Genomic DNA, 22,810 nt, shown 5'->3' on the forward strand with positions numbered 1-22,810 from the left:
TAGTTCTGTTCTCGTCTAATCCAACATTCCCATGAGTTCCTTGTAACTATAACTTTATCTGGCTCAGAACATTATTTAGAGTTTAAAAAAAGAATTTCACCCAAATGATGCTATTTAAAAAACAACACATTAATGCTGAAAAGAATTGATAAGCATGCTTATCATTAATCTTTTGTTTGCTAGACATTGTTTTTCCTCAATAAGAAAATCTATTATTCTAGAAGTTACTTTTTGTAAAGTAGAGTATTAGTGACTAGTCAATCTCAGGGAGTGACTTTTCCTTTTTTTATTTCACTAAGGGGAATGACTCTTCTTTATTTACATAAATTATTTTCCATTATTACGTTGTTACTTCAAGATTGAACCTCATCCACCAATCTTAAACAAACACAATTAAGTCGCTTGTTTCCCTATCTATTCTATACAACATACAACTTAATGGACCTCAGTCACCAATCGTAAACTAACAACATTTTGCCACATGGTTCTCTATCTCTTCTATACAAATTACTATCTAATTTTAATACACAAAGGCTGTCACGTGACATTTTCCCCCCGTTGTTGTATCACTATGATCACGTGACTAAATGTTGTTTGTTTACGATTGATGAATGAGGTCCAATAAACCTGGATATTAGTTGACCGTAGTTTTTGTTGTTTTATCCATTGATATCACGTGACCGTTCTTTTTGGTGAATTGTGTGTTAGGTGTTTTCTTTCTTTAGAATTGCACAAGTGAATCGGATATTGGTGCTTGGAACACATTTCTGTGCATTTCACTAAACTGGATGTGTTTTTATGTGGTTTAATATGTGGTTTAAAATGTTCACTTTAATGTATTTCAAAATTTATGGATAATAAAGTTAAAGAAGAGGATATAAACAACCATTTGGTAAGTTCAAATATTCTCATTGTTTTCTAAACAAAAAATCTATTTCTGTAGCTTTTGTCAACAGCTTTGCCTTAGTAGCCTAATCTATTTTTGTAAACAAAAAAAATTTCCATGACTGTCTGGATTCGCCTTCATCAATTTCTATAACTCCTGACTCCTTGGCTTTCGACTTGGTTAAAACTGTAAATGCTGATGCAAAGTCTGCTAATAAACCAAGTCCGTCGACATTGTGTTTAAATTAATATCTCTTATGGAGTCGTCTGGTGTACCCAAGACGGCTTACGGAAATGACGCTTATCTTGCATCATTCATACAGCTTGGCCACCAACCAATCGCTAACGTCTTTTCACTATCACCATAGAAACAAACACACAAACTCAATAACACCCCATACCAGGGCTGGACTGGGTGTCAACTTTGGCCCAGGCATTTCTATACAGTACAGCCTATAAATTGTACATAATATGATGGGCCTCCAATTTTTGGCCTATCTGTTCTCAAAATCATTGTTTTTTTTTAATAATGTATCGATAACTGTAAATTTGCTCCATATCTTTATGCGAAATATAGGCCTTATGTTGCTTTTTAATCGCATCGCTATGTTTGTTGGCCCTAAAAGGATAAAGCCTTCTAATAGCATTGTCTACGGAAGTCAGCTATTAGGCCTACATTTTTTTAGGAAAATTTATTAGATTAAATTAGTATTACATTGTAGTCTGTAAAAAGATGTTTTCAACATGACGCCCATATAGCCCCTTGTATATGAGAATATCATCAAACCTTTAACAATTTATAACGTGCCATAGTGACATTCATGAGTCCATGAGTGAAAGACAGGTTTCAATAGTTTCACCCACGAATATGCACAAGGCATGAACTATCAACAATCCTCCTTCCTTCTGTACAAAGTTGACGTGCACGGAGTAAAAGTACTAGACAGGCTGATGTTACTACTGTTATAATACTGACATTATTCATTAGTTTCCAATGAATTGATTGTTATGACATTTAGTTTTTAAAATGATGTATTTTGTAACTGTTATAACGGCTTAAATTTTAATTTTAAAAACAAAACTGTTAAAACTTCAAAACCTCTACACAAAAATTCACCAGCGACTCTTCTATCTCAGAAAGCTAAGAAAATTTAACATCGACAAAACAATTATTAAACCTTTCTATTCAGCAACCATCTGCAGTCTAATTAACTATGCCATCTCCTGCTGGTATGGTAATACTTCACTGGCACAAAGACTTAAACTAAATAGACAAATTAAAAAAGCATCGCATATCACCCGAATACAGCTACCATCTCTTGAAGAACTTTTTCATGAAAGATGCCTTTCCAAAACACTCACGATTCTTTAGGACAACCTGCACCCCATTTAACCACTGTTACATAAGATATGAGCGAAGTGGTCGTCTCCTTTCCATTAGGACTAAAATAGAAAGATTTAAAAACTCCTTTACCCCACTTTCGGTCAGAGTGTTACAAGATCACCTGTCGTCATCGAGAAGTACATAGAAGACAAATTCATAAAGCGCTGGTTGTGAATGTATTTTCGTGTGTGAAGGGTGTTCGAATTTTTCATTATATTGTTATTGTACAGTATTTAAGCCGAGATTGTCAATTGTAGTCAAACTGAAGTTCCATTTGATTGAATCAATAAAATTATCTTATCTTAAAAAGCTTTGATTTCAGACGATAAAAATTAGCCCTTTGCACAAGAACTTTAAAGGATGATAAATATCATGAATGAGGATTTTCATTTTTTAAGATATAAATGGGACGGACGGGTGGACCGACAGATAGACAGCACAGACTTCTAGCGTCTTTTACCCTTGCAACGGTTGCTATAAAAGGAAACTTACGAACATTAAGTTTTAACAATTACAGTTTATGTTGAGCTAAATCCACGACATCTCTACAACTTAAGATCAAAGACAGTAACATTGACAAATACGTTTTGTAGATTCCCGCTTTGTATGTTCCCGATAATTCTCACTCCATCCTTTCTATGACACTACAGACCATGGATGGCCCTAGCCTGCTTTGACGCACCATTACACAATTGGTCAATCTATTACTAGTTATTAATTACTGTATTTTGTCAACTATCTTGTAGCAGTATCCGACTGGAGCTGAATATGGCCGGACACTGAAAAATGGTGGATATTTGGCAGAAGCAGGAGTTACCATCCGGTATAACCTTACTTTGTATTGAAACAGATACAGTAGTTATTATGTTACCTTGCCTTGTATTAAATCGCTTCGCATACAGTATTATTTGTCAGTGTAATTTGCTCGGAAACACATGCAGTAGTTTTGTTTTTTTAATTGTTACCTCCCTTTGCGTTATTCGTTATCTCCCTTTCTATCGAAAATTAGTACGGTACTATTTGTTACCTGAATCAGTGAAAGTATGTGGGAAAACATAGCCAAAGACCGGAGTGCATGGAGACAGACTGTGCGTGCTGGGACAACCCTTGCTGAGAATAAAAGAATTGAAGCGGCTTTAATCAAGAGGGAAAAAAAGAAAGCTGCCCTGTCTGCTAGCCCTAAATCAGAGGCATACAAATGTACGAATTGTGGCAAAGTCTGCCGTTCTAGAATTGGCTTGATTAGCCACACCAGATTCTGCCCCGTCTCAAGATTAAGCCAAAACCAGTGACTCACTTGGGCGCATCCATTGCCTTTCGAGACAAAAGGAGCCATATATTTGTTACCTCCATTGTTATTGAAATACATACAACGGTTTCACCTTTATTTGAGGCAATAATATTATCTCTTTATGCTTCAAGCGCTCAACATTCATTTATTAATTCTGAGTATTGAAATTCTAAACTGGATGATATATTTTGATTTTTTTTCCCTTGTGCATCATGTACTTTGACCACTGGGGCGTGACTGGGGAATGTGTGATTGAACAGAATGCATGTTTGAATCAAAAGCTTTTATTTCATCACTTCTGGTGTTTTATTGCAATACATCAACAAAACAATGATTACATATAAATAACAAAAGAAAACACATTAAATTTGATTTTAAAAAAGCTAAACTTGGCCCTAACGTTTGGACCGTTCCTTGTATGACAATGCTAGAAATTATTTATAACAAGATCCTGCATTGGGTCATTTAGTCCATTAGATCATACACTAATTTAAAACAGTTTTATTAATCCTTTTTTCTCTTAATGTACTACCACTTTATCATGTATGTGATATAACAAAGATACAACATCTGATGGGGATATTCTTAAAAGTATCTCAACCATCTTTTAGTTTCTCTGTCAGGAGATATCTGGCTTGCTCTTCTGTATTTTTAAATATTGGAAGTTAAACTATTATTGTAACAGTATCTTCATTCTGTGGATAAAAAATCAATCAATACATTTTTTCCTATTTAGGTTTGCATATTTTTGCCTTAAAAATGTAACCATGTTCTCCCTAAAAGGTTCTAAACTTTTCTCCTTCAAAACACACAGCATATAACGAAAGATAAATCTAACAGCAATACGATTCTCAACAACTTCTTGCTTTATTGCATTTGTTTAGCAGTGTCACTTTGTTATATTTATTTCATTTTGTTTCCTTATTACTTTATATTTTTTTCAAACATAATGAACTTTAAATTCACAGGATTAAATATGAAAAGATTTGTTATAGTTAAAATCTATTTTTTCAGTTTTTTAGACATAACAGAAAAAAAGAATACTTATGTATTTTCTATTATACCAGTTTAAAAAAAAATGTTACTTTTGTCTTTCTCTTAGAAGTGTTCTCTAGAAATAAAGTATTGTGCATGTTATTGTTTTGTTTTCGCATGCTATAACCCTACTACTTCCAATGATTGTAACAATGAGAAATAATATTTGGAAAGTTTAAATTTCGCCTTCCCCGAAAGGCAGAGCTTGGGATTGAATGTTAGTTTTGATTGTGAGCTTTGAATAAATGTGAGAAGCAGAATGTGATTACTTCTGTTGTAATCCATTAAAAAGAAAAAAAATAGCTTGCGCAATGAAATGCGCTATAAGTCGACGCAGACAGTCTTGTTATTACTAACTTCTACATTATATTACATGATAGTAGAAATAAAAGATCTTTTTTCAGCTAAATGGTTTGTCCAGATATTCACATTGTTTAATTCATAATCTCAAAGTGACATTTCTTAAACATGGCATTATTGTTTGACCCATATTGATGACTTTTACATTTTTAGATTAGACATGAGATGATGCTGAGGTGGGTGTTAGGTTTATATTGCCAATTTGTTTCCGAGAACCAAAAATTTAGATTTTACATTTATACAGTAACCTTAATTTATAATGGAAATAAAAACTTAATTTGATTTTACAGATATTATTGCACAGATGAGATATATTTATTTGTTACCTGTTGATTTAGAGCCATTTGTTCTCTCCCTAACAGAAAATTCTGAATCATTTGATGTAATGAGCCAGCAATGGTAAAAGGATTTCTAATCTAATTAATCATTTTAGTCTATTACAAATTTGATTATATGACTGCCCACGCTAATTGATACAACTATACTTAAAATACGTTTTTTTTAAAGCATTTTCAAAAATATGTTCTTGTTTATAACTATTAAGCCTAAATTACGTAGGAGGCGGGTGGCCGAGCGGAAAAGCGCTTGGCTTATGAACCGGGGCACCCGGGCTTAAATCCGGGTAAAGACTGAGATTTTTTATTTCGGAATCTTAAGGTGCTTCTGAAGTTCTGAATCCACCCAGCTCTAATGGGTAATTGACATTAGTTGGGAAAAGTAAAGGTGCTTGGTCGTTGTGCTGGCCACATGACACACTCGTTAATGGTAAGCCGCAGAAACAGATGACCCTTACAACTTCTCCCTATAGATCACAAGGTTTGAGAAGGGAACTTTACATTTTACATTACGTAAGATTTCCAGGAATTCAGGTTTTCTTGTAAAATTGTAAAATTTCTTTTCATTAAATAGATCTCTGTTTGTTCCTTTGTCCTGTCATCGACTGACTGCATTTTTGTCTTACTTAAAGCAGATGTTGCAGTTTTGAGCTACGTTCGTGTTAAGAAATATTTAAGAGCAGTTGTAGACCAATTTTTCAGCTGTTTCAGTTCTTTTAATAAACCATGGCCCAACTTCATTGTTATTCTTCCACCTTTTCTCAGTATCCGTTCTATCGACATTCAATAAATCTAATTGCATCTCTACTGATTTGGAAATCGCTATTTACATGATTATTATCAGATAATGTTTTACTAGACCATCTTCCCATATTTTTAATCAAAACATTTCAGGAATCCTTCCCTCTATATTTCACTACCAATTTGACAATCGCAAGCAATGTTAGGAGACAAAGTGCCAAAACAAGCTTTTTAGACTTTTTCAACCTCTGGCAGATATGATATAAAATAAATGTTGGTAATACAGTTTATTAAGAAGTTTAAGTAATGTTGTTAGATACAATGAAATTTTATTTTACTCCTTCAATAAACCATATTATATATAACTTGCAAACCCATTGCAATTTTAAGCATTCGCCTTCACCTATTAGACCTTTGGGAAACCACACGTAATCATTGAACCGTTTCTTTCCATTCTTCTGTGTCTTTCGCCTGACTAGAATCTCTTTCAATGACAGAACTGTACAATTTTTTAATATTGTCCGCCCATCGATTTCTCTGTCTCTTCTTTTCCCATGGTAATGTTCCCTGTAGGAAGGTATTTGCAAACCATGAGGACCTCTTTATACGGCTATACAGTTTCAGTTTGCGTTTTCTGAATGTCCCTAATAGCCGTTATGATCCTATTTCGAATTTTCTCATTTGTGATTCCTCATTTAAGCATTGTCTTTAAAGATTGCATTCCTAAACTGCTTTTATTGTCACATTGGAATAAACTGATTGTAATTAATGCAAAACGTTTTTCAGACTACATTACCTTGATACGAATACATAGGATAAATCAATACAAAAAAAAAAGCAGTTAAAATGAAAGGTTTTATTTGTTCAATTTTATCAAACAATGGTTTTGATGAAACCTGATTACCTAGTTCAACATTGTTGATTCGTGATTATATTACGTGATTATTATCTACAATCAGAGATTATCGACATCAAGCATAGCATAAAATAAACAAGGTAAATGAACAAGTTGTTAAAACACATATTTTAAAATCAATTTTGAAGTTAAACTTCTGAAAATCACAACTAAAGGCTATTACAATAGTTTTAAAGAAATAAATAAAAACAATTTCAACTTTTTAGATGTTAAAATTAAAATAATATAGCTATTAAAATATATATATGAGATTTCTCCTTTGAGATAAAAAATGGAAGTATGACAGGAAGCCACTGTGCAGTTCATCTCATGTATTGGCCTAGTCATCTGAACGCTCCAGCATAACAATGAGAACGAAGAAGAAGAAATGTGGTGTGTATATATTTTACTTTAAAAAATTAAGAGCGTTTGATCAATAATGAATCTTTTGCATAATTATTTCTTGGATCATCTTGGTGGAAGTATGATATAATATATGTTATCCCGTCACCATGCTTTGGGGGCTAAAATAGAAACATTTTTAATTGTCTAAATTGTCGATGTGTTAACTTGTAAAATCAACGCTGCATGCATATAATAAAAGAATTTAAAAAATAATGTTCTACTCATCGGCCATAAGCTTTTGGAAAATTTTTAAAGCATTTGACTTTGTGCAACTTTTAGTTGCGTCTTTGACTTTCAAATCATTTTCGAAATCTACATTAAGACATGAGCACTCAAACACTTCGTCAAAAGATTCTTCGAATCGACAGCATGTTTTTCTGGACTGCACTGTTTCAGATACTGCTTTGCCCATAATGACTGCTTCGTTTATAATGCTGGCTGAACTGAGAGCGCATCTAGCAGCAGTGCCGATTACTCTTACAGTGTTAACTACCGAAGCGGAAGAAGCCATATTAACTACAGCCCCAACAGCATTCACCGCATCGTCTGCCACAGCCGCTACAACATTTGTCGCAGATTTGGCCGCGTTAGCTGCTGTTGCTGCAGAGGCAGATCCAGCAGCCACTGTACCACCAGTTCTGGCCACAACCCCTGCGATTCCCAAAGCTCCGCTGGCAGCAAAAGAACCCATAGACAGTACCCCTGTAACGGCTTCGAAGCCCTGCTGCTTTTTTATATTACTTCTTTCGGCTAGAATTCTTACTCCCAGATCTTCAATCTCTACTAAAATATTTACAATATATTTTAAACATTTGCTTTCCTCTAACTCTGCTCGAAAGTCTTCAACCCTGGTCTGTAAATCTTTTATGTAATTTAGACATGTATCTGACTGGGAAACAGCGAAAAATCTCTTTTTGATATCTTGAAGTTTTTTCATGAGCTCTTGGTACATAAGAATTCGACGATTCTTTTTTAATTCTTGAAAAATGGCATTGAAAATCGAAAAAAGTGTGTCTTTTTCCTCCCGGGAAAATGTTCTAGTCCCTTTTTCCACCAGAAAGAGAATGCACAGTTTTTCCAACAGAGCAAGTGTCTTTTGTTCCATGGTATCTTTGTCCTCTTTAGTGAATTGGGTAAATTGTAGATCAATTACATTCTTGAGTAATGTCAAGGATTCTTCCATTAATTCATTCATTTTTTCAAATGGTATTTTGTATCTAGATTTAACGAATATATTTCAACTAAGGTTGCTTAATATATTTGACTATGTACCTAGAAAATAAAAAGAAGAAATTGTCATAATGAGCGAAAGAAAACAAAAGGCAAGATGAAGCAATTACAATTTTATAAGATTACAATATACATGTACTTTCAAAAATTGCTATTTACATTCGTATTATTACAGAAAAAAGTCACATTTTTTCTTTAAAAATCAATTTTTCCTTATAAAACTGAAAGTGTTGTATAATTTCAGTCTTTCCAATGAGCCATGTACATTTAAGGTCTTATAATTCTACATAATCGGTCCGCAAAATGATCATAAAAATCTATTTATTTATCAAACACTTTATTGTAAACAAAGACAAATTTGAGTTCAGTGTGGGTATACCCGCTGATATACCGACATTCCTAGGGTTTAGTACATCTTAATCGTACATGACAGCCGATTTCTTTATTAATCCCATTTTCACTCAGGCATGGAGAGTGTAGCCTGGAAAACATGAAGAAATGAAGTCTCCACTTCCTACTTGATGTTCCTTAAGATTAGAAGATTGGTTTCCTAGCCTATACCTCGCCCAGAACATCCCTGGATTGCGGCGAGCTGGGTTCAAACCCCCTGCCTATTGAGACCAACGAAGGACAGTCCAGAGAGCATACAATAAGATTAATCAGCCATCCTAATTAAAATGCATAACTAGATTAACCCATGTTTACGCGTGGGACGTAATTATCTTCTTTATTAATCTTCATTAATAGTACTCATCATTCTACTATATCGATGTTTATTGTATCTCTCAGGTAGATTTAAGATAGCTATCTTTCTGTAATAACCAGCATATATAATAAAAAAAAAATTATAACTGTCAAACTAGGGTTTCCCCTATATGGTTAACGAGCTAGTAATTCTTTTCTCAGCGATATACATCAACTGTTAAGTTCTAGAAAAATCGTTAGAGCCGTATTTGAGATCAGAGTCCGCCAACCCTCCACAAAGGAGTGACTTGAATAGATGTATTGTAATATGAAAAAGTTCTATTAAAAGAAAAGTATTAAAAAAACAAGACTTACCAACATTTAGATTTAAGACATGCAGTAGTCTGGAAATTAATAGCATCTGTCCACCCTTTTATCGAAGTCCGTTGGTGGACACGTCATGTAGATTGGCGGTAGAAATTTTTTAAGAAATTAGTGACTTCAAATAATAAAAAAGTCTAACATATTTAGCTATTCATTTGCACACGAGTGCAACATTTGTTTTCATATTGATTACGACAAGTAATCCAATAAACCTTTTTAACTTACGTAAGAGTTCACAGAATCTAATTTTTATCGAAAAAGAGCATCTGTTCATCCTTTTATCGTAGTCCGTTGGAGGAAACGTCATGTAGATTTGCAATAGAAATTTTTTGAGAAATTAGTGACTTCAAATAATGAAAAAGCTTACCATATTTAGCTATTTAGTTGTACACGTGTGCAATAAGTAAACCAATAAACCTTTTAAATTACGTAAGATTTCGCGGAATCCGATTTTTATCGAAAAAGCGGACAGATCACTGTCCTCTATATATAGTCTAAATATCAAACTATTAGAGCTTTGAAGAAAAGGTTTACCCTAAGAACTTCAGGAAGGGCAAGATATTATGTAAGTACAGTTTCAAGTTCTGATTTAGATACTTGAAAGTTGGTAGATATAAATTATAAAAAAAAGATTCATATATTAAGACATTTTTCTTCAATCGATGTTATATATTAGAAACTATGTTTCAGTTACAATGACATCGAGTAACACAAGTTATTAAAATATAATTAATACGCCTCTCCATTCTAGTTTTGTCAGCTCTGTTTCATTGAGATCCTTGATTGAGTCGAGTTCAAAGTGCGGTGATTCACGTGGGCACGCAGACGTGATTGTGACCTACATGTCACATTCAGCGCATACGAAACCGTTGTCTTCCGTTTAATGCAGCGAGACATCCAGTCTACTCTTTTTTTTTTTAAAGTGATGGTTGATTTGCGCAGATCAATGACACTCTTTTAGAAAAATATTTGTCCACGGTCACACAGAACTCTTGAGCAGTGGCGTAGCTAGGAATTTGCCATCATTTGGGGGCCCGGGGGTCTTGACCTCTTTGGGGGTCCTGCATTTTGCGTAAAACTTAATATTCAATGTAAAAAAAAACACTCATTTGGCCCCTCCCCAAGTGGGGGCTGGGGGGATTTTCAAATTCTCCCTCTCTACACCTCTGCCCTTGCGGTAGGCGGACAGTTGATATCTGTAATTTTTAGGTATGATTTTCCAACTCTTACCTAACATTAGCTGGGGAAAGTAAAGGCGGTTGGTCGTTGTGCTGGCCACGACAACCTCCTTAACCATCGACCAAAAACAACAGATGACAAATACATCATCTGCCCTTTAGATTTTAATGGGTACTTTTTCTCCTTCTAATACAATATTAGCGTTTATCATAATCAGAAAAAAATAGATGATAAAGAAGCTATAGATTTAAGACAAATAAAACCTTTCGACTATGGCGCAATGAGCTTAAAAAGATATTGAATCCATAGCTGGCAGTTAAATCATTCATAGTTGTCTTTTCAGTTGTTTTCATTTTAGGCTCAAACTAATAGAGGATGAAAATAATTAATAGATACATAGGAAACGTTCTTGTACATTGTAAAACCAAAGGACGTTTGGACCACGACGCCTTCATCAGCTACAAACAAATGAAAAAAGACAAATAATTAAAACAAAAAGACAGTTAACTTATCTGTCCAATGTTATTGTTGGCTATCTAGGTGGAATTTATATAGACTCTGCGTCTTTTATTGAAGCCTTGACTTGACATTAATTAAGTCTTAAATTTAAGAAATTTCACTTTTTAATTAACGAAACATGATTTGTTCTTTTTCAACAGAAACGTTGCACGATCATTCGTTTTCATGTCCCCACTGAACTAAATGAATACGAAATTCTACGTTTTTTAACATCTCAGGGTAAACAAAAATCGATTTTTCTAGAAATCAATACGAAAAGAAAAGAACAAAATAAGAAAAGCAGATTCAAAAAGTAGTAATAACTATCACAGTGAACGAAACAAAACAGAATCAAAACATTAATCATGGGATTAGATAATGAATGTGTCGTAGAAGACAAGGTCAAATCATTCCATAAAAAGCTTCATTCTGAAGATTTAGAAGATCTTCCAAGCCTCGAGGCTTCATTCAAAGATCTCAAATCTAGAATTATCAGCGATGTGGAAGTGAAAACTAAAATAATGGTCAAGGCTTCATCTGAATATCTTGAATCCAGCACTGCCGAGCAAGAGAAGAAAGAGACATTCATCAAGTCCTTGAATTGGTTTGCTCAGAGATTGAACTACGCCAAAAGATATGAATTGCATTGTGAAGAAATTCGAAAGTTAGAAACTGAGCTTAGGGAATTAGAACTAAAAGTGCTGAATCTCAGAATTCCTGTTATCAAAACCCTGGGTCTCTTTGTTGAGCTGACAAAAGAAGCTGAGGAGCTGGAGGAAAAGATTCACGCACACGGTGACAGCTGCTACGCAATATCCAACTTAACCCAAGCAGTTAGTGACATCAAAGTGAAAATACAAGCATTGGACGAAGATAATAAAATGTTTCTGGCCTGGAACAGCGTTACTTTGGTCTTAACTGGAGCTAGCATTGGAATAGCGTTCATTCCAGTAGTTGGTATTTTTATATCTGGTGGTCTGGTGGCTGTCCCATATCTCAGTAAACTAGCTCATAGATTAGCCGTATCACATAAGAGAAAAAAACAATTTAAAAAAACAAAAAAATAATTGTATGGAACCATATACATAGTAATGTACTAAGTCCAGTCCTAAAGAGTGAATACAGAGGTCTACACACATGTAGATATACCTAATAATATATTTTATGCCTATATTTGATTTCCATTTTAAATATATTATAGAAGTAGTCTCTTGCTAAACAACAACAACACCACATCATACTTATATTTATTTTTACCGTAACAAAACACATCAGCAACAACCATCCATTAGAGGTTCGTTTTGGTGAAATTATAAGGATTTTACTATTTGGTTGAAAAATAATTGTTACTAAGATTATATTAGCTCACTCTGACTAACAAAAAGTTTATGGTTTCTCACATATCCATGCTCGGATCAAGTTGAACCTTTGCAAAATTACTCATTGGCAGAGATAATACACGAAGCAGTTAAATATTAACCAATTTGTCAATTAATTATTAGTAATAATGTTTTTGATATCGAAAAAAGGAAAAAAATCTACAGTATTGAGAGATACGTTTCAAACATATGTCCATTTCCTTAGATAAGATTCGTTTCTTTTTATAGAGCATTTTTATAGTTTGCTTGTTATTGGTTTGTGGTCTACTCAGACATTCTTGAGCTCGTGTCTACTTGTTCTTATTCTTTTGCTAAAATTCTAGCTAAAATATAATTTTTTTTTACAATTTTTCTATCGTCTATTCTAGTTACTCCCTCAAGGACAGGGATCTCGAAAACAGCTTGAACTATTTCCCTAGAACTTTGACAGTAAAAGTATATCATTGGGAAAATTATTACTTCTTGTTTTGAACTTTGTAAAACTCTAGTTTGGCCGTTCTAAGTCTTCAAAGAATACAAAGAAATTAGTTTGTTTGTTGTTTGTCAAATGCTTTACATGTTTCGGATGTTCCTTCAGAGTTGAAGATAATTACTTCCTAGTCCAAACCTCCCGCAGGACGACGGGGGATGGGAGCGGGCAGGGTTTGAACCCGGGACCATCGATGAATCTCAACGACAGTCCAGCGTGCAAACCGCACGACCAGGCAGCCAACAGTTTAAATTCTGCTAGGGAGCTAGACAATCTTTATCTTGAACGGACTAGACTTTATATGTCGTCGAGTATTTCCACACAAAGGCCCTATTCATTGAAGAGTTCAAAAACATTTTGCGCACCATCTTCTAAGCCTCTAAATGCACTTTATCAGAATATTATTGCCAGGATTTTTTCTCGGGGAGTGGGGGAAGAATGCATCTGGGTAAAATATGTACCACTTTTAAAAGAATCTAACATTCTTTAGTTATTAAGAGCAAAATAATCACCTTTTAAGTTGCACTCTTTAAAAAAAACTTCAAACTCGAAAACGGCTCTAACGATTTTTCTAGAAATTTAACAGTTGATGTATATCACAAAGAAAAAGAATTACCAGCTCCCTGGGAAAACTCTAATTTGATCGCTATAATTTTTCAAAATAAAAAAAAAAATGTAAATTTGGCTTGAGCGCTACACTTAAGCAACTAAGAGAGCTTGGACGCTTTCCCCGAAGTTGCTTGCGCTCCATCATGGACATACGGTGGCAAGACTGCACTACAAACAGCGATGTCAATGCGAAAGCGGGTATGGACAGCATAGAGGGACTTCTTATGGTCCGACAGTTTCGCTGGGCAGGGCAGGTATCCCGTATGGGGGACGAACATATGCCAAAGCAGACTTTTTGATAAGCTTAAAGGTGGTCGAGGTAACAGAGGTGACCCAAGGAAACGCTTTAAAGACCAGCTTAGGCGCCATCTTGCTTTAACTGACATAGAAAGCTTCGGCCATAAAGATTAGGTTCATTTTCCTTATTTTTATAAATGTCTTTAATAACCTTTTCATTTTGAAATAGTCAAACACTTTATTTTTTACGGGTCGTATATTGCTTGTTTTAATGCTATTCTTTTGGCATTATTGTTTCGTTTAAAAAAAAAGAACCCAAAAACAACTATTTATGATGCATTATATATTGCAATCTGAACTGTTCGGGGCTCACGTGCATTCTTATCATTGTAATCATTGTAGAGAATCTCCATGAGTGCTGGATGCTTAACATTATATTTTCTTTGTATTTACACAATCTCATGATAACTCTACTCTACTGTAATAGTATTTTTCCGATCACGATTGCACAATTGATTTAGTTCATTTATTGGACAACAAGGTATTTACCGTTGGTAAAAAAGAAATAAAAATATTGTGTATCTTTCAGAAAGGCTTTTGATTTTTCTTTTAGTGATATTTGGGATTATTTCGACAATTTGGAACCTAGTTTTTGTACGCTTTTAATCTGACCATTTTACAAAAATGTGTTGTAAATTAATGAAAAGAGAGATTAAAGTAATACAATTTCACATTGTCTAAACATTTATTTATGTTGTAATTTCTTACTCTTACCATTTGTATATATAATTGTTACCATTACACATCGGCTACACCGGCTGATTTGTTCTTAGGCTTCATTGTGTTCACCTATTTTGGAGGAAACACCGAAAATAAAATATAAGGTGTAATGGAAAGCTTTTTTTCCTTTTTTTTCCACGAATGGCGGTGTTCAGGGTGCTAGTCTCCTAACAAAACAAAAGAAATCCCTTTGCTAGTTTAGGAGATCTTTTTATACAGTCAGTGAGTGGTATTTTAGAAATATAATATAAATTGCAATTGTAATACTCTATTCTATGACATTCTTCCCTACTTGCACACCACATAGAACATGATTGTTCGATTAGGCAGAAATGGAAAAAAAAAAAAAAATCTAGAAGCGAAGTATCGTTTGCAAGACGTGGGGACAGTTGAAGAGACTCGACAGAACCATCACTCCCTGACTAAGCTGGATGGTAGCCTATGCCCCAAAAGGAACAAAAGGCAGATATGAGATGAGAAAGTGTTGTTTTAATTATAATGTAAATTTATGGAAACCTAGTCAGCTTCAACACATTTTTCATTCAAGCATCTCCTGCGTTTTACATCTCCTTGTCCACAATCAGACCTGCATCGACTTTATTAAGATAAAAACAAACACGGCTTTACGTAAAGTAACCTCATTTACTCTGGTGATGGCGTGAAGAAATAAACTTGCCAGAAAACAAATCTGTCTATGTCACCTTTAGATGTAAAACATCTAGAAAAAAATATCGAAAATCTAATGTCATGATATTTTAGACTTGCTAAGTTTCATTGCAACGGCTACTTTTTATCTCATGAAACAAACTTTGTTTTGAAAATTAAAGTTGTAAACCGATTTTTGAGAATAAATGCACCATTTTTTATAACTATTTACTATTCTTTACAATTATTTATTAATAAAAAAAATACATGGGACGTTATTTCATGAAATTATTTATAATGTATTATAAAATTTAGGTAGAAAATGTTTTTATTTCTAAAAAAAGTAGAGAAATACAAACATGTATTACTAAATCAGTTATCTACTTTTGTAAGAGCTACTAATACTTTACAGAAATCGTTTATTATTGTTTAAAAAATAAAGAATTTAATATACATAGGATTGTAGCCATTTTTAAAACAAAATTTAAGAAGCAGCATTTATTGTTTTCTGTATTCATTAACGACCAGAGGAACCAAAAGGAACCAGAAGAAGAGATTTTCTTCCATTGGCCTTGAATGAGAGTGTCCATTCACCTCCCCCACCCCCCTTTGACGTTGTTCTACCCATTTGACAAGACTCACATTGAGTCATTAAATGTATACTAGAACTCTCACGCCATAGGTATGTGCAGTATGCGGGCCATTTCAATTAAACGTATTTATACTAGAATCCACTGACCAAAAAGGGGGATAGCTGAAATGAGAACAGTTTTGTTATAAGTGCAAACAAAAAAGGAAAGGGGGGGGGGAGTGTGACCAAAATATTATGTGAACATTATGATTTGTAGGAGGTAGTAAGAGAAAGGGCCCAGGCTAAAAATAATATCAGAGAGCCCATTAAATATTTCCAATTGAAACTGAATAGCAGAATAAGAGTCTGATAGTCTAATACGGCTATTTGTTAAGGCAGAGAGTTGGGGGAATGGGAGAAGTAACACTTGAATTTACAGACAGGTCCAATTCAATGTAATAGATACTAGACTTTGCTGGTCAAGAAAATGTATCAGGGGAGCGTTTAATTAATATTTAGAGATTCATAATAGTATACGGTTGTTTTACACATGAAAGAATTACCCATAAATGAAGATTTCTTGATGTATATCTGGTGTACAAGATAGAGGCCGTGTAGATAAGCAAAATGCTTTTTTTAATGCGTACAATGATTTGTATGCATTGTTTAGCACTTAGGAATTTAAATTTTTGAAACTCTTCAGTTTATAGAACGACATGTCAATATGAAAGGATGTTTATACTTTTACTCAACAAGTTAACTAACTTGCGGTAATAAAGGGAATTTAATAAGAAGATTAACTGGCATGCATTTGAGATATTGTTACAATTATATCGCAATTCTTTTAATTTAGTTGTTAACAATGATTTTAATATTGATTAATTTACCTTGTAAATCTCCAAGTGACACAATGCATTTTTACCCAACATTTGTTCTCGATATTATATTTAAGATAGGATACAATAACACAAGATAAGACATGATAAATTTATTGGTCCAAACAATTCAATTTCAATATAGTTGTCCACCTCAGAATAACTACAATAACCATAACAATATAAATGCAAACATGAACAATATTCTCAAATGTAATATTTAAAAAGACACAAAACCAGTGTTTTATTGACATAGACTTCTATGAATTAGTTGGTGACAATTGAGTTTTAAAATCTTTCAGTATTTTAACCAATATAAACAATTTATTTATTAATAAAATTTAGGCAAAATTTTAAAGTCATTTGAAAAAAAAGTTAAGCTTCAACTGAGCAATCGATCTTTTCAACAATCAAATATGGGTCCTCATCGTTAATTAGTTTTTCATAAACTATCAGCGCCATGGTCCTGGTGTTACTCTGAGTGTCTGTATCAGACTGTGATTGCGTCGTTGAACTTACAGTAGAATACGTCTCTTGGAATGTCCTGAACAGTTCATGTCTAAATCTGTTCCGATTCGCCGTGTAAGGTTTTGCGTTCGTTACAGCAGTTCCGATGTTAATTGCCTCGGTTATAGCGCTGCCCGCAGTTATAACAATTTTACCAACAGTGACTGTCGTGCCAATTGCTCTTGCAGCTGTGGTGGAAATGACAGCTACCTCGGAGACAGAATTCGCAACGTTGGCAGCAGCAGCAGTTCCAGAGGCAATATCCGCCACCACAGGTGCAGCTGCTGATCCAGCAGCACTGGCAACTCTTGACGCTGCTGGGGCAGACGCCGAAGCCGCAGCGCTTGCAGTCCTGCCAGCTATTCCCACGGCAGCAACTACGCCCGTTGCAGCAGCCGTACCGAGTGTTAAGACCCCAGTTACAGACTCGATAGCGACCTGCTTTTTCGTGTTACTTCTATACTTAGTGATTCTCTCGATCAGATCTTGTAGCTCTTCAATCAAATCAATGCAGTATGTCTTAGCTTTGTCTGCTGTTAGCCTTTCAAGAAATCCTTGAGCATCAACGTCCATCTGCTTCATGTAGCTCATGCAGGTATCTGTGTTTGTAACTGCATAAAATCTTTGCTTCAATCTCTGAAGCTCTTCCGCCACTCTCTGTCGCTTCAGTATTCGCCGAAGTTTTCGATTTTCTTGGAAGAGGTCATGAAACAAGAAATCTGGGTTAGAGACTTGCTCTTGGAATTCGCTTTCATCAGGTCTAGTTAGAGTTAGTATGTCGGATACCAGACAAAGCTTTAAATATTCTTCTAACAAAGCCACAGATTTTTCTTCAATCTCTTCAAGCTCTACTTCGGTGAACTGTCTGTACTTCAAATCAATGACCTCGTTTAGCAGGACAGCAATCTTTTCTGCTATTCTAAGAACATTGTCTTGATACGTATCGGCGTCTATATCGTCAAGACTGCTCATTCTCTTGTGTTTTGATGTAGGATTCTGATTTGAAATTTTGTATTACACATCCGTTTGCCTCTGAAAAGAAAAAAGGCGAAAATTTAATGAGAATCAAATTAAAGGTTTGTGGTTTCATAATAATGGAGAGTACCACTGTACAAAATAATCCAAAATAAAGGGTAATGAAACTAAATGAAATATAAATGATCTTTGATAATTAGCTGGTAATAGTTCTTTGCTTATTGAACTATGTAGAACAGAGGCAACCCCCATTAAATTCCAAAAAAAAAAATTAATAAATACAAAGTTAATCTTTAATGTATACCTGCTATGTTACAATTACAAGTGCGCTTGTTACAACACTTAAGAAATTGTATGACACAAAAAAAAAAAAATTTAAAGAAAATAGACAGAAAAAAATATCTGATAGTCTTAGGCGACCCTGGCAAATGGTCATGTGACCCCCAAAGGGGTTGCAACCCACAGGTTGAGAACCACTAATGCAGAGCAATGGAGAGGAAATGAGAAACCCTAAACATACATAGGCCTAGATCATACATACATCTATACATATGAATGTGCGTGTATTTGAATATATAAATTGTGCAGAACAAACTTCAACATCCTCAAATGACTTCTCGCTCTTGAGCCTTATTACAAAGCTAATATCGACTCTCTCTGTCTGTCTCGTACACATTTAAACACGCTATTTCTCTAGCTTCCAATTCTCGGATTCAGCTGAAACTCTGGACTATTATTCACTGTTCCTAATAAAACATGACTCAACAAAAGAAAATAAACCAATAAATTAATTAGATAGTAGTACTTAATTAATTTTGTTTGATTTCGAAAAAGGGGAATAAATCTTTAAAATATTGCTGTACATTCTTTTTTTTCCCGGCCCTAGCAGTGGGCAAGGCCCTGGGAGAGTGACACATCAGATAAGCTTTTTTTTTTTTTTTTTTTTTTAGAAACACTTATCCACTCCTTCATGTGCAATCAATGATGAAATTAATCCACCTGAATCATTGTTGACTCACTACCCAAGCTAGTAGTGTTATTGTTGTTGTTAAATAAATTTGTATTTTTTTATTCAACCTATAGTCAGTTCATGTGTTCTAATTATCCTTTTTGTGTTTATTGGAAGCATCACTTAGTGGCAAATACATGGATATTGAGAGATATAGGTCAGGCTAAAAGTTTAAGTTTCTAATTTAGGAATTAGGAAATTCATCTACAAACTCCCACTAGAAAGTTTCCTACACTTAAACACACACCTACACCCTAGCACATATACGTCTGTACACGCTTACACTCGCAAAAACATACCCCCAAACATATATAACCACACTTATACACCATACACCAAAGTGCATTTATTATAAATAGTGCACTTATATTTCAGATATACTAAGATATTTGATTTTAAAAATTTTTCTGAAATGATTTTTTTTCTTGGAAAATAACTAATTGATTAAATATTACGTACAATAATCATACACCCTCACACAGATAATATCCACATACATCAATTCATACTCGATCATATAGTTATATATAATATATATAAGACTTGTCTTCGAGTCCTTAGATTAATTAGGAATGCAGTATTTCCAGTGGCTACATGTAACCTACATATTTTGCCACATCCAGGGTGGGCTCATATATATACTTACCAGATATATTTTGTTCCGTCATCTGACTCAACCAAATTCAAAACCTCCCAACTATTGATCCACGATCTCACACACTGACCCAGATTCGGGCAGCCCTCACGTCAACTAAACAATGAGTTCACACATCTGTGATCCAGCACAGTACACACCAGCACACCCTAAATATGAGCTAATGCTAACACTCTTGACCTTCCTGGCTCAATCGGTCTTCTTATCTTTAAGTTACCAAATAAACACAAGGACTTTTTGACTTAAAACCTATAGAATACTAACATTTACAATGCGTGTGTTTGTCTAACAGAAGTGTTCGTTCTTTGAGCCATTTATTGGCTACTGAAATTTCGAAGAATTAGAAATTGAAAATATGTACTAAGTGAAGGTAACTATGAAAAACAGTATCTATCTCTATCTATCTATCTATCTATCTATCTATCTATCTATCTATCTACTATCTATCTATCTATATGTTTGTCTGTCTGTCTCTCTGTCAGCTGTCTGTCTGGCTGTCTGCTGTCCGTCTGTCTGTTGTCTGTCTGTCTGTCTGTCGATAATATAATACATTTATAAAAAAATAAATTTTTATAGCAACACATTGCATAGTTTCTGTGTGTGATGCTCATTCTATATCGATTTTTAACATATAGACCTTCATATACATTAATATATATGGTGAATGTATACCCTGACCCTAATCACGGAGGTACTTAAAAATTTAATTTTTTAAAATATAAAATGTTTCTAGATTGAAACCTGCTTATTTCTACAATGATATTTACCTCGTTTCTGTGACGTCTGGTAGGGGCCTATAATTTAAAAAGTTCACAATGAATTATGTATCATATAGTGTGTTAGTATCAAATAGCGTGCTGCCCCTTTATATCTCACAATCTTAGATTTAAATACGTTCTTTGTTATTTCTTTTATCAGTAACATTTATTGTATTATTATTTGTATATTTTTTTTTCACTTAATATAAATGAGAGATAAAAATGATTAATATAATTTTTTTCTCTCTTCAAATACTTAATTGTAAGCGTTTTTGTTTTTCTATCTTTCATTAGAATTGTCTACATTGATTACATACTTACTGCAGTCAGTTACAACAATAACAGTGATCAGAAAGCTATACTCTCTCCCTTTGTACACATATTAACTACATAATTGTTAGCTATGACTCAAGTCGTGTCCTTATCGTGTAAATGTTGAAACGGGAAAAGTTATTGCGAAATTACTGACCCAGGAATAGATGTATTGATGTTTGGGTGAAAGGGGAAGAAACTAGATTTACAAGGAAAACCCTGTTACGTAGAAACATATTGATCATAATAACATTTCTCCTTTTATCTTTTCGTTATTAACTGTAAATGTACTAGGCCGAGCATGTTTATAGTTTCTCCCAAAAGAAAGTTAAGTTGATTCTGGTAAGTCATTTCTCTGCATTGTAAAAAAAAAAAAGATTTATTTTTTTTCAAGATAAGCTGTTAAACTCAGCAAACGGGTTGCGATTCACTGTTTGTTAAATGTACATAGCGTTAACTATAATGAAGATCTAGGACTAGTTTTAGATTGAATGTTAGTCTTAGGTTAAGAGGTAGTTAAACTTTATTACAAAGGAGTTGATATAAGGTTAGTATTGACTTCTAGTCAAGGGCTATATTTCTATTGTTTTTCTGAAATGTTGGGAGTAATTTCAATTCATAAAATAAACTTCGTTTTTTTAGTAATTAGAAATAGAATCAAAATGGACTTGTAGAGTTTCCAAACATTTCTTGAGCATAAAAAGGTTATCTTTTTATCAGTTAAGTCCCTTGTCTTGACAGAGACAAATGTGTTGCATCCACAACACTTATAGATTGTTCTGTTAAAAGCAGGTGCTAGGTCCCCAGGCCAGGCCCTAACATTTACGGGGACTATGCGAAATGGATTGCGAGGGGGCCCAGTATGGGAAGGGATAAGGATAATAAGTGAATATTAAGATTTTGTATTAGAAAATAAATTCGTCTTTGCATCTTATTCATTCTTTACTAAATACTTTCGAGCCTTGCGTGTAGTAAAGTCATACACTATATCATTGAAGTTCTGTTTCCTACATAGATCACGCTCACTAGCAAGAATCGCCAAATTGTTCAATGTATCTTCGTGAATTATTGACCTCTAGTAATTATTGTTTAGTTTGAGGCGCGATAATCTTCATTCACCAGATGCCACAGTTACGGGCATTGTTAAAATATTATGAGTGCAATAAATGGAATCCTGTTATAATTTACAATGGTTTAATTTTATAATTTACACCTAGATTAAGCACGGGGCCTATGAAAGTGCGGGTCCCACTGCGGCCACATAGGTTGCAGTGGCCTAAGTCCCGCCCTGTATGTCCCTATCATACTTTTGCATCTCCATTCTAATTTTTTAAGATCGTGATACTTTTTTTTATTATTATATTTATTTTTTATTTTGTAGATTTGATTGATTGCATCAAAATTCTACAAAAAATGAATAATTGAAACCCCCCCCCCCCAGAAAAAATGGTGGTTAACAAAAAACTCATTTTAGCGGAACAAATATCTTCATTCCAGCGAGATCTGTCAACACCAGAAAGTTTTGAGTTCAAACACTTGGAGTCTCAGTTGAATGTGCTTAAAAGTAACATTCAGGAAAACGGCCTGGAAAAAGAGTACTTCTTGTTAATGCACTGGTTTGATACAAAATTAAAAGATGTGAAAAAGGAAATGTTACACCGGCAAGAAATAATGAAGCTTAATGAAGCGAGAAAAGATCTGGAGCACCGGGTGCTGGGGATTC

At 34.1% G+C, this 22,810-nt stretch overlaps 1 protein-coding gene and 1 long non-coding RNA gene across 2 annotated transcripts; one reads left to right on the plus strand and one right to left on the minus strand.

Moving 5' to 3' along the window:
* Positions 1 to 16,969: 16,969 nt before the first annotated feature.
* LOC106055292 (uncharacterized) lies at positions 16,970 to 21,242 on the minus strand. The gene is made up of 2 exons (XM_056011600.1): positions 21,097 to 21,242; positions 16,970 to 18,408 (listed from the first exon to the last, which is right to left on the minus strand). The coding sequence occupies exon 2, from the start codon at positions 18,348 to 18,350 to the stop codon at positions 17,247 to 17,249; it is 1,104 nt and encodes a 367-aa protein (XP_055867575.1). The 5' UTR covers positions 18,351 to 18,408; positions 21,097 to 21,242; the 3' UTR covers positions 16,970 to 17,246.
* LOC106055293 (uncharacterized) lies at positions 19,664 to 22,514 on the plus strand. The gene is made up of 2 exons (XR_008774929.1): positions 19,664 to 20,387; positions 22,469 to 22,514. It is a non-coding gene; the product is annotated as an uncharacterized LOC106055293 (long non-coding RNA).
* The last annotated feature ends 296 nt before the right edge of the window (positions 22,515 to 22,810 follow it).

This window comes from Biomphalaria glabrata, chromosome 14 (assembly GCF_947242115.1).
Source record: "Biomphalaria glabrata chromosome 14, xgBioGlab47.1, whole genome shotgun sequence".
Taxonomy (NCBI): domain Eukaryota; kingdom Metazoa; phylum Mollusca; class Gastropoda; family Planorbidae; genus Biomphalaria; species Biomphalaria glabrata.